The 16,451-nt window shown below is 44.5% G+C and overlaps 1 protein-coding gene across 1 annotated transcript in view; it reads right to left on the bottom strand.

Moving 5' to 3' along the window:
- Nucleotides 1-362: 362 nt before the first annotated feature.
- The window catches only part of LOC117883152 (transmembrane protein 182-like), a 37,100-nt gene continuing 21,011 nt past the window's right edge, over nt 363-16,451 (bottom strand). Inside the window, exons 4-5 of the mRNA XM_034782198.1 lie at nt 9,101-9,238; nt 363-1,140 (exon numbers count right to left, since the gene is read on the bottom strand). Of these exons, the coding sequence (XP_034638089.1) occupies nt 911-1,140; nt 9,101-9,238 (368 nt within the window). The 3' untranslated portion in view covers nt 363-910. The remainder of the gene's footprint in view (nt 1,141-9,100; nt 9,239-16,451) is intronic.

The following is a 16,451-nucleotide window of genomic DNA, read 5'->3' as shown; positions in this document are numbered from 1 at the left end:
CCTCAAGTCACTACTGAAACAAACAAACACTAATAATAATATTGTTGTGCCCATTCCCATTTCTTTAAATTCCGTCTACTTCTCTGTCCTAGGACTGTGAACTCTTCACAGCGACAATATTTCTTGAGTGTTTGGAAAACACCTAGCACACAGTGGGTAATACCATAAATAACTAATAAATGATAGTAATCATATGTTTTATTATGCATGTAACAGGTGGAGGGCTGTTCACATATTTAAAGTTAGGTATGTGCATCTGTATTTGCAGGTTTGGGACCTAAAAGGAGCCAAAAAATTCTTGTACCTTCCTGACAAATCATTTTCCTGTTGTATTTAAAAGCCATGTAATAGTTGTCCTTTAATGTCAATGAGAGCTTGCTCGCTCAAAAAATGATCCTAATTAGTTTTCACAAAAAGACATCATAGCCAGATTTGATTACATTTAACAAGAAATGAGGGTGCTAGAAATGTCAAAATACTATCCCTATTCCGCTGAATATTTATAAATATTGAAGCCCACAGCCAGGTTTTAGATATGCCCAGTCTATTACAAAATGAAGAGTATTACATTGACTTTGAAGTGAGAATTGAATCAGAACTGAAAAATTTGGGTCTGAATCTGAACATTTATGTTTTTACAGGTCTACATGTTTGTATCTGGACCTTTGGTCTTTCCCATGATAAGGATGGGAAAGCTACTTGGATATTTTGGCACTGGGGTTTTGGTTCAGAATCAGCTCTCTTTGAAATGACTGGGTTTATATTTCCAGTGTTCCTTAGCATCATTTAACAATGACCCTCGATCAAGCACCTAAGCTACAAAAATTGTCTAGTCCCCTAAACAGTTATGTCCTCATTTTCAAGTGGTTTCAAAGATCTTCTCAGAGGATTTTTCAGCCGAACAGCTTGTTTACTCCACTGCCGGCAGAATGCTTCGGCCAACAAGATAAAAGAGAAGTCCAGAAAGTAAAACCAAGGGAACCCCAGCTGCAGCAAACATAAATGACCATCCATAATACACATTTACAGGGTCATCGTCCATGCATTTTTCACTTCTTTCCAGAAGTATGTATTTCTGGAGATCAGCTGCAAACTCCTTCCACATCACAAAGAGAAATATGAGCAGGAAAAATAAACCTCCTGAAAAGAGACAAAGATCGATTATTTTCCAGGTGTGATCAGCATATGAAATCATTAATAAAATTAACAAAATACTGTCTATGAATTTTTACTGGCGATATGTCAGTGTTCATTTTTAAAGCTGCTTGTCATTCACTAAATAGACTGAATATGAAAAACGGGCATTTGAGCTTTTCAAACCATGCAGCAAACTTTGTAAAGAGTTTCTTTTCTTTAAAACAGTGCAAAATGTTATATCAGATTATTTATATTTATAAGATCTGATTACGTTTTATAATAAATAGAAATTCCCAAGTATGTTTTTACTTTGAATCAACGGAACATTTACATAAAACCATACTCACCACTCAGTTTTGGTCATTCAGGCCACACTTTTTGGCTCCCGTATATGAGAGTCTAGTGCTGGATATTAGTTAGAAAATTGCCCCTAGGATAGCACTGTATGGGGTCTGAGCCTACTCTCATTGGGTGAAATTCGGCTCTGTGCAGTGCGTCTTTACAAGTGACGCTTAATATGGTCTTCCCATTTTACTCACTCATTGCCATTGCAAAGCTCCCATTGATTTCAGTGGGAACAGGATCTAGAGCCATGTTAATTTTGAAAAATGGATAAATTTTGCAATATTTGATCCAAATTTGGAAAAATGTGTATCATTTCCATTTTCATCAGAGGCTTTTTTGCCTGGCAAGAGTGGAATGAAACATGGGCCAAGATGAAAACAAAAAAACTTCTTTTTATTTTCTCAAAAAGAACAAATCAGACATTCCAGCCAGAACTGGCTTTGCTTTCCACAAGAAATGCAAAAATTTGGGGCTATGAATTTACTGATGGTGAGAATCATTTTGCATAACATTGCTCTGTAGTTACTTCCGTGGCCGGACAGAGAAAACAGAATCCATGACGGATAGACCAAGTGCAGTGGCTGCTACAAGCACTGTTGAACTGCCTTTTTTCATCTTGTATGACGTTTTCTTAAGCATTGGAACAAAGTATCGAAAAAAACACATGACACTGGGCCTAGAAGATAGTATTTCACTAGGAAATACAATATAAGAACATAGAAAAGTCAAGTAAAACCACTCTACATAATCTCAGGTAGATTGTTTAATAATAATAATAATAATAAATAAATACTTTAGACCACAGCTAGAAATGTCTATGAAGGTAGGAATTCTTGGGGGATGGTACAGTTTTGGGGGAGTATTACCCATATCCTCAAGCAATATCTTGATAAGCCTCCTCTACAGCCACTTGCCAGAAATGGACTAAGATCACAGTCAGATCTGGATATTGGGTTAAGTTAGTATTCAGCTTCATTGCCACATCAGGAGAAGATTTGAAATTGTGCTCCTATTTGTTGCCACAAAAATCTTGCAAGGTGTTTTTAAAATACTTTGGCTCAAAACGTCAGATGAGACCTAGTGATCTCATTAGATTTCCACATTCATAAATGGGGAAAACACCACGAGGTCAGCTTTTTCGTGAGATTCCAGCTGCATCTGAAACAGAACTGGAAAATAGTTGCCTACCAGATCTGGATCCAACCCAGAACGGGTTCACATTCAGGTATTCTAATCAGAAACTTCCTTCCCCAAATTCAAAAGATGGAGACTTAAGATTCCAAAGTATGACCCATCTTTATCATGTAGCTGGATTATTTGAAAAAGAGGAGACCCCTTCCACTGTCACAAAACTCTAGTTTAGCCCACGGCCATGTCATGCTCCAAAATATCATAGAAACATATTTTTATTATGTTACAATTAGTGCAGTGGTCCCCATTAGACAGTCAACATTATCACACAGAGTTTTGTAAAATACCACAGATTTGAAATAACCTAGATCACCTCAAATACTGCTGTATGCTAACTGTAGGTAAGAGGTGCCTTTTCAATGGTAAAGCCAATGACAGTTAGCATTAAATAAAGAAATGTAATGAGTCAGATTATGCTTCAGTGCTTTCCTGCATCAAAGCCTAACAGAAGGTCTATATGAAGATATATAGGATCCAAAATAATCTTCAGCTAAGTCACACTGTGTTATATACAAAATGTGTGTGTATGTATGAATGAACGCTAAGTCATTAGATTTGTCTTACTTTTTTTAAAATTGCAGAGCATCTCTCCAGTACCTTAGAATTAGAACCTATGAACATACTGGGGGAGTGCTATATTTTTCTAATGTTTTAGACTTATAAGGAAAAGGCCCTTTGCCTATTGGGACTGGCTGTCAAGGAGTTAAATGCTATCTGTTCTAATACCCATATGTTCATTATAATTTTTGGTAGCACTTTAAATTAAGCATCGCAAATAAGTAATTTACATGGAATATGACAGTTATATGCTTAAAATACCAATTATCTTGCTATAAGGAAATTACTGTATGTATAAATTAATAGTCACACATTCTTCACAAAATACAATATATTGATAAGAATGTAATTAAGTCTTTATTGTTAATGTAATTTAAAATTAAATTAATTGGATAATAACTGAACCTCAGTAAGCATCCTTCTTAAGATCAATTCATATCTTATTAAAATACAATATCTACCTTAATAGACCTAAATAAAAAAATATATTCCTGAGGGGCATTGGACAGTGATATGCTAACATACATATTTAGAGCTAGCTTGTATCTACTCTCTTTTAATATACATATTCAGAAGAAAATTTCATACCTTCACTATAAAGATGAAAGAAAATAACTATCATTGGATGATGACTGGATAAACAACATAGGAAAGCATGAGCGGCCAATGAAGAGGAATGACATCCAACATTCAGGTTCCCAGAGTGCTGAATAGGAAAATGTCTCCTTAGTCCTCACTAGAAAAAGCACCAGCTCTTCACACTTCAGGATTTGTTATTAAACAAAGTATTGGAGATGATGGCACCAGACTAACAATGGAATCTAAATTAAGAACAATTTCATACTCTTTGAATGTGACAAAAAAAGAGAGTAAAATAAGCAATTTCTCCATCAGAATAATTACAAATGAGGTGGAGAAGAGTCCCTGGAATTTACACAGTCACAGTAATGAGAAGACAAAATGAAGAGGACAAATGGAATAGGAAAATAGAAGAGGAAGTGCAGAGAACTGAAACTGGAGTTAACACCCCTGCCTCAGGATGCCATCAGAAGGAACAAAAAGGTCACTGGGACATAGAAGTCCTAAGATTTTAACTGTAGAAATCAAACAGGGATGAATAAAAATTGATCAGACCCTTAGACCCTTGACATTTACGCAAGTGCCTGTAAAAAGCTATATGCCACTTGCATAATAAAGATGAAATGAGGAGCCTGGCTATGTACTGTAGCAAATAAAAGAGCCACTTTGGGGGTCAAGTTAAGGATTGGGGATTGTTTTGCTGCAGTTAGGCTTTTTGTTAATACAGTATTTAGAAGTGTGGGGACAAGATGGCAGAGCGCAGTGGTAGGAGATTACTAAACCAGACAATCTTCCTGCTTACACATGCAGCAGTGTTGTCTCTGCTGTTGTGTGTTGGGTTCTGGTAAGTATAAGTGACAGGCATGTCAAATGAGACAGTCCATATACTCCTCTTAATAGCTCTGTGGTTTCTGCTGGCTAGAAAATTAGCAGAGTGATCTCTTTCTTTTTCTCCCTCTGCCTCTATTCATTAGGCTGGTATGGAAAAAATTAACTGTGAAACTCAGTTGCAGTACTGATGAGGTCAATGGCATCTTCTGGGGAGTGGCTAATTGCAAGAAAATTGAACTTGTGGCATTAAATCTTTCTCCTTCATACCCTGATGACACCAGCTAGGGGCTAACTGCAAGACAACTAACCCCTGACTCTGTGTCTTCCCACTCTAAAGGATAGTAGCACTTTGTGAGTAAATTGAAGTCTAACTCTGTGTCTTTCTTTTTCTTGTTTTATATGCTTGTGACACCTTTATAGCAGCTAATTGTAGGGATAGATGAAAGAACTCAATCTCTAACTCTTATTCCTTGGAAGCTAAAGAGTTTTCATTCAATCTGCTAGTTATAGGAAAACTGAACTTTAACTATCCGTGTCTCATTCACCTTCTAGACTACTAGTTTTTTAAAGAACCTTATGGTAAGAAAATGGACTGCTGACTTTCACCTGTCTTACAAAATACATGCATTATAAACAAAATACCTGGTGATTGCTGAATGTGGAGCTCTCATTTTGGAAAAACGGAATTAGAGTATAAAATACAAAGAATTCCAGCCATAAGATTGGCATAGAGTTCGTCGTTAATTTTGTAATAAACTAGTATTACAGAACAGATTAACACACACAAAACCTCAGACATCCTGCTCACAGTAGAATTACCTTATAACATTGGAATGGTTCCTCTTAACTGAAGAGTGGTTATTAGAAATGTTCCACAGTTAAAATATTCAGGTCGTTTGTGTAAAAATGTAACAGGCTGGAATCACACAACAATATTTGGAATCCTATATAATAACATTCTGATCTGAATGGCTGAGAGAAAAATATAGACGTATTGGATTATTGTGTATTTGTTTGTTCTATTATGGGGGAGCTGGTACCAACCCCTATATTTAGGTTGCCAAATACTTTCCATTATCAAGTATTCTTGACCTTTTCTTTGAGAAGGTCTCACAGCTCTACTGTTTGCAGCAGGTCTTTGCTATTCCCCCAACAATCCCTTTCCTGCCTCTCCTCAACTCAGCATGTGGGCAACCGGTCACGTGTTCTCTTAACCCTACCATTTTAGAGCCTGATTCAAAGCCCACTAGAGTCAATGGAAAGCCTACCATTGACTTCAGTGGCTTTGGATCAGACTCATACGTTCTTACCATTAAACTTGCTTGCTAAATTATCCATGGGAACTGAAACAGAAAGGGCACAAATACAGTCAAAATGAATTTATTTCAAAATACAAACAATGTTTTCGCAAAATATTTTGCAGTATTCACCCAGCCCTAGTGGTGACACAGTAATTATAATTAATTACATCGTTGTCTGACTACTGAAACAAGTGAAAACTAGCCATCGGTTAGTGTCTTTCTTCCCAGAGGATGCCTTTAAACTATTGACAGCATGTCAAATTCTAGAAAGAAAGATGATATCCTGGTTAGCTGCTTGTGTGGTTGAGTCATTTTTGGAAGCAGGTTGGCAAGGACAACTGTTAAACTTGGGGGGAAAAGATCTACAAATGAAACTAGCAATAAACGTCAAGCAGTTTCCGGTTCTATCTACTGAGTTATCCTTCAGAATAAATCAAGCAAAATGAACTGGTTCTTCTGAAAGCGCTCTCAAGACTACCACCCACAGAGCACAAGATTTGTTATGGTAGCTGGCAGGCTATCAGACTCATCCTCTGAAAGTACAGTAAATAATGAGAGCCATTTCTTGGAAAGCAAACCCAAGGAATCCAATGGAATGATAAAAACTTCACTGTGAAACACTGAATTTCCCCTGCAGTGTAGGGACACACAGTCTGCTGGTGCCAATGGAATAATTTAGAGATGGGGCTTCATCTTCAGTGCCAGTACTGCCCTCAAGGAAAACAGCCAAGCCATCCTTTAGAGTCTCTTTCCTGCCGTGTGTGTTTTAAAGTATAGCTTTCAGATCTATAGATGATACTGATGGCATAGATTGCATTTTTAATTACTGGTAGTTGTTAGGGGTATCAGAGTGTCAGTCACCCATTACGGTCCTGTCAATCTAAATAAATAATAAATGCACAAGGTAAAATCTCTGCTTTGCAAGAGAAATTTAGGAATATCATTTGATTTACAAAAAAAAAAGTGCTTTGCAGCATATTTACATCTATGTTAGATTAGGAGTCTTCCAGGAAAGAATCTCACATTGCTTTACAAGCATTAACTAAGCCTCCTAACATACCTCTGAGGTAGGAAAGTCTTATCAGAGTAAACTGAAGCACACAGAGGTTAAGGATGAAATAATGACTTTCCTTAGGACACAGGGAATCGGTGGCAGAGGCAGGAGTAGAACTGAGGAGTCCTGATTTCTAATCTCAAAATCTAATCACTAGACTACACTCCTCTCTATCAATTACAAATGTTTTCACACTTCTGAGAAGATAGAGCATTTTGTGAAGAAGGTTAATTAAAATTGAGCTTCAGGCCACGAGTAGAAGGCAATGCCAGCTTCCTCTTGTACCATCAGACCAAATCCTGCCATCCAAACGATAGAGAGTCAAAAACCGAGATATTTTCAGAACGGATTAAATTTTATGGAAACAAAGAAAATAACTACTGAGCAATGCATTCCACATATTTTAGAGACTTAGTTTCAATATGAATACAGACATTTTGGATGTTTATCAAAAATCATCTGATGAACCACTGAGTAAATCTTGCTGGAAATGTCACAAGAATGATCACTTTTACAAGGTTGTCCCTTCTTTCGGTTCTCGTTTGCATAAAAAATACAGGTCTGTCGCATCTTACGTGCATTTAACATGCCCGATTTCAGCTTTACGCGGTCAGCAAAAACAAAACAACAAAAAAGAGAAAAATAACAATTTTAATACTGTACCTGTAGTGCGGGTGATTCCGCCCACCATTCAACTCAATGTAATTTTGACTATATGCGGTTTTCGCTTTATGTGCTAACCGCGGAACGGAACCCCCACGTAACATGAGACTCACCTGTATAGTGATAAATCACTTAACAAGAAATCTGCTTACCTAGGACAGCTCCTAAGGAACTGATTTAGTCTAATGATAGGTAATAATAATGACTGCTGCTTAAATTGAGACAGCATTAGCACAAATTTTATTTAAGAGAAATATCTTTGGCGAAAGCCAAGAGGTTATGTGGTGCACAATCAGGTTTTTTTAAGAACTATGAAATTCTATGTCCTGGCTTTTAATGAAAAAGTTGTCAACTAAAGACTATAATAAAACACCAACAGTGAAATGTAGTGAGTTAGTTTTATTCTTCTTTTTTAAGTATAGAATTTTACTTCCTTTAAAATCTATTCAACTTTTTTTGAAATAGTGGCCTATTTCACAGAGTATTTCCCAATGACTTCAAATGGCTACTTGCATGCTGCAAGTTATGCATGTGCTTAAGTGTTTTAATGAATTAGGGCCTGAAAAAAATTAAGACAATTCCATTGGTTTTCCCTGATCCCACAAAGAGTGCCATATATATAAAGAGAAGTTAACCAAACTTTTGTCTGCTTACAAGGTTTATGATTTTTGGACAAAGGTTTAAAACAATGATTTACTTTAGTTAAACAAATTCACCAATCCCAACAAATCCCCCCAAAATAATCCCACCAATCCCAAAAAGAGAAAGAGAAAAAATGTCTTGCCATTCTAGGTTCTAATAACACTACAGTGGAGTGATTAATAAGATTACCATGAAGGGTGAATAAATGAATGTTTCTAGTTCATTTTCCTGACTTGATGCTGCTTTATATAATTTTCAGATTTTATTTGAATGTGTCCCTCTAGTTTTATTTCACAGTGGATTTTTATTAATAGTGTATAAATGTTTATTTCTGTCCACTGTTGATGGCAATATAAAACAGTGGTCCAAATTAGAAGATTGCATTGCAGGACTGGGGCCTAGCTAATTACTGTCCAATAATACAATGGTCATAGACTCCATCTAGGCTCAGAGGTCTTTCCCAGTGGATTGCATAACAAAATCTGAGCCTTACACAAGAAGAAAAAAAATGCATTTCTGAAAAGTAAAGTCTTTTATGGCAAAGCAATATCTTTCTAAAACTTCATTGAACAAAATTCATTTTTTAGGGTGGAGGGGAAATACAGTTTCTCCAAAGTCAGTGCTTAAATTTTCATACATAATTTACCAGAGCTCATATCTTTCTACTGTCATTCCTCATGATTAGAGTTCCTACCCTTTTCATACACACACACACACACACACACACACACACAAAGAGAAACTTGGTTTCAGCATTCCAGACGCTAGTATATCCAATTACCATGACTTGGCAGCTTACCAGATGTGATGAGGAATCCACCTCCTACTTTATAGAATCTAGCATTGAAAAAGGGCACACCACACACCAACAGGAATCCTCCCACCAGACTGGCAGCGACAGCTAGTACGATGAATGCAGTCCAGAAACCTCTGTACACTGTACAATGGGAAAGAATAAAGTTATAGGAAAGGAAAGGAAACCCACATAATCAGATCAATTGTCAGAAGAATGTGTGAAACTGACACATATAAGTCCAGTTTCAGCAACCATAAAAATAATAACCTTGCTGTAATGAATATCAGGATTATGAACAATTTTTAAATATTTTATTAGACTTATTGAGTTGTTCTTGTTGAGAAGAGTTGTATCAGGCATGTTATTAACTCCCTAGTGTCCTCAGATTTACCATATGGCCAGCACTTGTAAAGGTTTAGCTTATTTGTCATGTACTTCATACCATAAATAACACTGGTCTACAATTTTTGAGAAGTCGTCTGCTTCAGAGATAAAATGTGCTATTTATTATGTATTTTGATGTGCTGAATTCAAATATGACAATTAAAACAACAGATTGGCTACTGTTTCTAAGATATTTAAGTTTTTACATTTTATGTCTATGTATATTGTGTAGATAGTAGAGTTTTAATCATAAATTGTAAACCTAGGTCTTTTCATGTGTTTATGGTTGCTTTACATGATAATATTTCACCTGTCCTGTTTATAGCAACAGAGGGTCCTGTGGCACCTTTGAGACTAATAGAAGTATTGGGAGCATAAGCTTTCGTGGGTAAGAAAAGACGGTTACTCACCGTTGTAACTGTTGTTCTTCGAGATGTGTTGCTCATATCCATTCCATTAGGTGTGCGCGCGCCGCGTGCACGATCGTCGGAAGATTTTCTACCCTAGCAACACCGGCGGGTCGGCTGTGGAGCCCCCTAGAGTGGCGCCTTCATGGCGCTGAATATATACCCCAGCCGACCCGGCGCCCCCTCAGTTCCTTCTTGCCGGCTACTCCGACAGTGGGGACAGGGGGCGGGTTTGGAATGGATATGAGCAACACATCTCGAAGAACAACAGTTACAACGGTGAGTAACCATCTTTTCTTCTTCGAGTGCTTGCTCATATCCATTCCATTAGGTGACTCCCAAGCCCAACTTAGGTGGTGGGGTCGGAGTGAGACATTGCTGTGTGCAAAACCGCTGATCCGAATGCAGCATCGTCCCTGGACTGTTGCACTAGTGCATAGTGAGCTGTAAACGTGTGGACTGATGACCAAACCGCCGCTCTACAAATGTCCTGTATCGGAACATGTGCCAGGAAAGCAGTCGAGGAGGCTTGGGCCCTCGTGGAGTGAGCGGTGAGGTGCGGTGCTGAGACACCTGCCAGGTCATAGCAAGTCCGGATGCAAGACGTAATCCAGGAGGATAGGCGTTGTGAGGAGACCGGTGAGCCTTTCATTCGGTCGGCCACTGCAACGAAGAGTTGCGTCGTCTTTCTAAAGTGCTTTGTGCGGTCAATATAGAAGGCCAGGGCCCTTCGTACGTCCAGGGAATGCAAACGTTGATCCTGGCGAGTGGCATGCGGTTTGGGATAAAAGACCGGGAGAAATATGTCCTGGTTGATATGAAATGGAGAAACCACCTTAGGGAGAAAGGCAGGATGTGGACGAAGCTGCACTTTATCCTTATGAAGGGGGGCTCAGGTGTAAGCGCCCTGAGTTCAGAAACGCGCCTTGCTGAGGTGATGGCTACGAGGAAGGCTGTCTTCCAGGATAGGTACAGAAGTGAACAGGTGGCCAGTGGCTCGAATGGAGGACCTGTGAGTTTGGAGAGAACCAGATTGAGATCCCACGTCGGGACGGGATGACTCTGTTGTGGGTACGTCCGGTCTAAGCCCTTGAGGAATCTAACGACCATCGGGTTAGAGAATACCGAGGACGCGAGTTCCCCTGGGTGAAAGGCCGATATAGCGGCCAGGTGAACTCTAATTGAAGATATCGCCAACCCCTGTTGTTTTAGGGAGAGGAGATATTCCAAAATGAGAGGAATGGGTGCCTGCAACGGGGACGTGGCTCGTTGTTCGCACCAACAGGAGAACCGCTTCCACTTGGCCAGGTACGTGGTCCGTGTTGAGGGCTTCCTACTGCTCAGCAGAATCTGTTGGACAGAGTGCGAGCATTGCTGCTCTGCCTGGGTGAACCATGGAGCAGCCACGCCGTGAGGTGGAGTGATTGCAGGTCGGGGTGACGCAACCGGCCGTGGTCCTGAGAGATGAGATCCGGACATAATGGAAGCGGGATCGGTGTCTGAACCGAGAGTTCCAACAGTGTGGAGTACCAATGTTGTCTCGGCCACGCTGGAGCGATCAGAATTACCTGTGCAATTTGAGCAGTACCTTGTGGACCAGAGGAAACGGAGGGAATGCATAAAACAGGTGGTCTTTCCAGGGAAGGAGAAACGCATCCGAGAGGGAGCCCGGAGCTCGACCTTGTAGGGAGCAGAACACATGGCACTTCCTGTTGTCTCGAGATGCAAACAGGTCTATCTGGGGAAACCCCCACCTCTGGAAGATGGAATGTATGATGTCCGGACGGATAGACCACTCGTGCGTCTGGAAGGACCTGCTGAGTCGGTCCGCTAGAGTGTTCTGGACTCCAGGGAGGAACGATGCCGTGAGATGGATTGAGTGGGCGATGCAGAAGTCCCACAGGCGAATGGCCTCTTGGCATAGAATTGACGAACGTGCTCCTCCTTGCTTGTTGATGTAAAACATGGCCGTGGTGTTGTCGATGAGAACTAACACACAGCGGCCACGTAGGAGATTGAGGAATGCCTGGCACGCCAGGCGCACCGCCATCAGTTCCCGAACATTGATGTGCAGGGCTAACTGGGGTGCAGTCCACAGGCCCTGGGTATGGTGTTCGTTGAGATGGGCGCCCCAACCCAGAGATGACGCGTCTGTGACCAGGTGCAGAGAGGGTTGTGGGGCGTGAAATGGCATCCCCTCGCAGACCACATTGTGATCTAGCCACCAGGTGAGGGAGGCCAGGACCGAGTTCGGGACCGTGACCACCATGTTCAGGCTGTCCCGATGTGGACGGTATATTGATGACACCCAGGTTTGAAGTGGGCGAAGCCGAAGTCTGGCATGCCTGGTTACGTACGTGCAGGAAGCCATGTGACCCAGCAGGGTAAGGCACGACCTCACCGTGGTAGTTGGGAAGGCCTTGAGCCCTTGAATGAGGTTCGTGATGGTGCCAAAGCGGTTGTCTGGCAGGATGGCTTGTGCACGCCTGGAGTCTAGAACTGCGCCGATGAATTCTATTCTCTGGGTAGGTTCTAGAGTGGATTTGTCCTTGTTGAGTAGGATGCCCAACTCGTTGAATGTGTGCACTATTCTGTGGATGTGAGCTTGAACTTGCTCCTTGGTGCGACCGCGCACCAGCCAGTCGTCTAGGTACGGGAACACCTGTATCCCTTGCCGACGAAGGTACGCTGCCACGACAGCCATACATTTCGTGAACACTCTTGGGGCTGAGGATAGGCCGAAGGGAAGGACTGTAAATTGGTAGTGCACCGTGTTTACCACGAATCGCAGGAAGCGTGTGTGAGGTGGGTAAATTGAGATGTGAAAGTATGCGTCTTTCATGTCGAGGGCGGCGAACCAGTCTCCAGGATCGAGGGAAGGGATAATGGCCCCCAAAGAGACCATGCGGAACTTCAACTTTACTACGAATTTGTTGAGTCCGCGCAAGTCCAAGATGGGCCGCAGACCTCCTTTGGACTTGGGGATCAGGAAGTAACGGGAATAAAATCCCCTGCCCCTTAACTCTATCGGAACCTCCTCTATGGCCCCCATGGCCAGGAGCGTAGAAACCTCCTGTATAAGAAGTTGCTCGTGAGAAGGGTCCCTGAAGAGGGACGGGGAAGGGGGGTGGGAGGGGGGGATAGACGAAAACTGGATAGTGTATCCCCTTTCCACCGTGCGGAGGACCCAACGGTCCGAAGTTATAAGGGACCAAGCACGGTGGAAGTGGGAGAGACGATCCCGAAAGGAGGGGGCTGGATCCTGGGGGATGACTGGGGCGCCGTCCTCGACCGCACCTTCAAAAGTTTTGCCTGGGGCCTGAAGGTGGTCTAGGTGGCCCCTGGTTCTGGCCAGGTTGAGGGCCGGTCCACCTTCTCCTACCACCTCGCCCTCGCCTCCGGGCCGAGTCTTGTCTCTGACGAGGCGGGGGGGGGGGGAAAAGCAGTGAGGCTGCGGCCTAAATGGTCTGCGCTGAGGGCCCACAACATGCATCCCCAGGGAGCGCATGATTGTTCTCGAGTCCTTGAGGCTCTGCAGGCGAGAGTCCGTCTTGTCCGAGAACAATCCATGTCCCTCAAAGGGCAGATCCTGTAGGGTTTGCTGCAGCTCCGGAGGCAAACCCGAAACTTGAAGCCAGGAGATCCACCGCATAGCGATACCCGAAGCCAGGGTCCTCGCAGCCGAGTCTGCTATGTCCAAGGAGGCCTGCAAGGAGGTCCGAGCCACCTTCTTACCCTCCTCTACCATGGCTCCAAACTCTTCCCTGGACTCTTGGGGAATCAACTCCTTAAACTTCCCCATAGAGTTCCAGGAGTTAAAATTGTAGCGGCTCAGTAGCGCCTGTTGGTTCGCCGCTCTAAGTTGCAGCCCTCCGGCTGAGTAAACCTTACGGCCAAACAAATCGAGCCGCTTAGCCTCGTTTGATTTAGGCGCTGCAGCCTGCTGGCCGTGGCGCTCTCGTGCGTTCACTGATGCCACCACCAGTGAACACGGTTGGGGGTGGGTATACAAGTACCCGTAGTCCTTAGACGGGACAAAGTATTTCCTTTCCACCCCTCTCGCTGTGGGTGGGATAGAGGCAGGAGTTTGCCATATCGTATCCGCATTCGTTTGAATCGTGCGGATCAGGGGTAACGCCACCCTCGATGGGGCATCCGCTCCGAGGATGTTCACGATAGGGTCCTGCACTTCCACTATCTCCTCCGCCTGCAGGTCCATATTACGGGCCATCCTACGCAGGAGATCCTGGTGAGCCCGAAGATCTATCGGAGGGGGACCTGTACATGAGGTGCCCGCCACTGCCTCATCCGGAGAGGAGGAGGAGGATGCCTCCGGTGGTACTGGATCCAAGGGGGGGTCCTAATCCCCCTGCTCTTGGGCCGGAGCATCACCTGTACTTGGGTCTATGGTGTCAGGTGGCGTGGACACGGAAGCCTCCATGCCCCCTGGCGGAGGCCGAGAGATGGTGGATTCTGGGGCCCTTCTAACCGAGTGACCCGAGCAAGAGGTCGATGGTATTGGAGCCCCTTGCTCCTGGTGGTACGCCCACGGGGTCCAAAACGACCAGTGAGATGGGCCATGAGAGTGGTCCTCTGCCATCTCCTGCCAATGGCCCAAGTTCCGTTCCTCGGCTTGCCCTTGAGGGGGGTATGCCGATCTCGACAGGTCCTCCGAGGAGCGAGACACTGATCTTGACGGCCATGGCGGTGCCGAAAGAGATGAAACGATCCCCGTGGGCTGCGGTGCCGCACGGTACCGGTCCGGAGATGATCTATCTCTGCGCGGTGCCGGCGAACGGTGCCGGGACCGCGATCGGTGCCGATGACCCCGTCGGTGCCGGGAGCCGGATCTGGACCTCGACGAGGACCTGGAGTATGCCCGGTGCCGGGAGCGGCCTCTCGACGTCGAGCGTCGACCGTAGCGGTGCCGAGAACTACGTCTCGACGTTGATCGGTGCCGACGATCATAGCGGTGCCGAGACGTAGAACGGTGCCGCGATGAAGATCTTGGCCGCGAGTACGACCGGTGCCGAGGTGATATTCGGTGCCGGGACTGCGAGCGGCGTGGGGACCTGCTTCTGGACCTGGACCGGTGCCGAGGTTCCAGCCCTTGTGATGGAGGGCGCATCAAGGCAGGTTTCCCCCTTGACTGGACCGGGCGAGTCAACGGTGCCGTCGGTGCCAGTGGTTGAGGCGGTGCCGGCTCCGTGAGAGCTATCAAGTCTCTCGCCGCCACGAAGGTCTCCGGAGTCGACGGGAGTTGTATTACCGCCGGTCTCGGTGGAGACGCTATCTGCACCGGACTCAACGGCCTCGGTGCCGGAGTCGACAGTGCTGGAGGCACCTGTTTCCGGTGCTCCACCGGCGCACTCGGCTCTACCCCCGGCACTGGGGGAGCCGGAGTCTTCGGCACAGAGGTCCCCGTCTTATGGGCTTTTTTATGCCCCGGGGATAATGACCGGCGTCGAGGTACCTGCTGCGGTGCCGACGAGGTCCGGTGCCGGGGAGGTTTTTTCGACACCACCCGCGCTGTCGGCATTGCCGGTGCTGCTGGGGCACTGCGCACCGAGGCGCTAGGCACCGGGGCCTGGCTCGTAGAGGGAGTGTCCGGGCTAAGTGCCGCCTCCATCAGGAGTTGCCGGAGCCGAAAGTCCCGCTCTTTCTTGGTCCTTGGTCTGAAGGCCTTACAGATCTTGCACTTATCTGTTTGGTGGGACTCTCCCAGGCACTTCAGACAGGAGTCGTGCGGGTCGCTCGTGGGCATAGGTTTAGCACAGGAGGCGCACTGCTTGAAGCTGGGAGCTCTGGGCATGAGCCCGGGCCCGCGGCCGGGGGAGAAAGGGGGAGACAACCCCCTTAGTCCCCTGGACTATAATAACAAATCTAACAACTTTAAAACTATTTAACTATTTTAACTACAAACACTAGAACTATAACTATAACTACAACTGCGAATAACTAACTAAGCTAGGGAGAGTGGAGGACAGCTATGCCGCGCTCCACAGTTCCAACGACCGTCAGGGGCGGTAAGAAGGAACTGAGGGGGCGCCGGGTCGGCTGGGGTATATATTCAGCGCCATGAAGGCGCCACTCTAGGGGGCTCCACAGCCGACCCGCCGGTGTTGCTAGGGTAGAAAATCTTCCGACGATCGTGCACGCGGCGCGCGCACACCTAATGGAATGGATATGAGCAAGCACTCGAAGAAGAACCTCACTTCTTCAGATGCAAGTGAAGAAGTGAGGTTCTTACCCACGAAAGCTTATGCTCCCAATACTTCTGTTAGTCTTAAAGGTGCCACAGGACCCTCTGTTGCTTTTTACAGATTCAGACTAACACAGCTACCCCTCTGATACTTGTCCTTTTTATGTAACACTTGAAAAATCAGCAAAAGGGTTATATAAATAAAATTTATTAGGAAATAAAAGGCAAAAAACTATTATGTACATAGTTTAGTCCAATTCAGTGTCTACTCGGCGCTTCTTGGCTTGTCTCTTGTATTCATTAAATGGAACATCTCTTGTCACTGTCCAGCAATAGTCTGCAAGCATTGATGGGCTCCATT

Source organism: Trachemys scripta, chromosome 9 (assembly GCF_013100865.1).
Source record: "Trachemys scripta elegans isolate TJP31775 chromosome 9, CAS_Tse_1.0, whole genome shotgun sequence".
In the NCBI taxonomy this organism is placed as follows: domain Eukaryota; kingdom Metazoa; phylum Chordata; order Testudines; family Emydidae; genus Trachemys; species Trachemys scripta.
The sequence above is the reverse complement of the archived record's forward strand: the minus strand, read 5'-3'. Positions and strand labels throughout refer to the sequence as shown.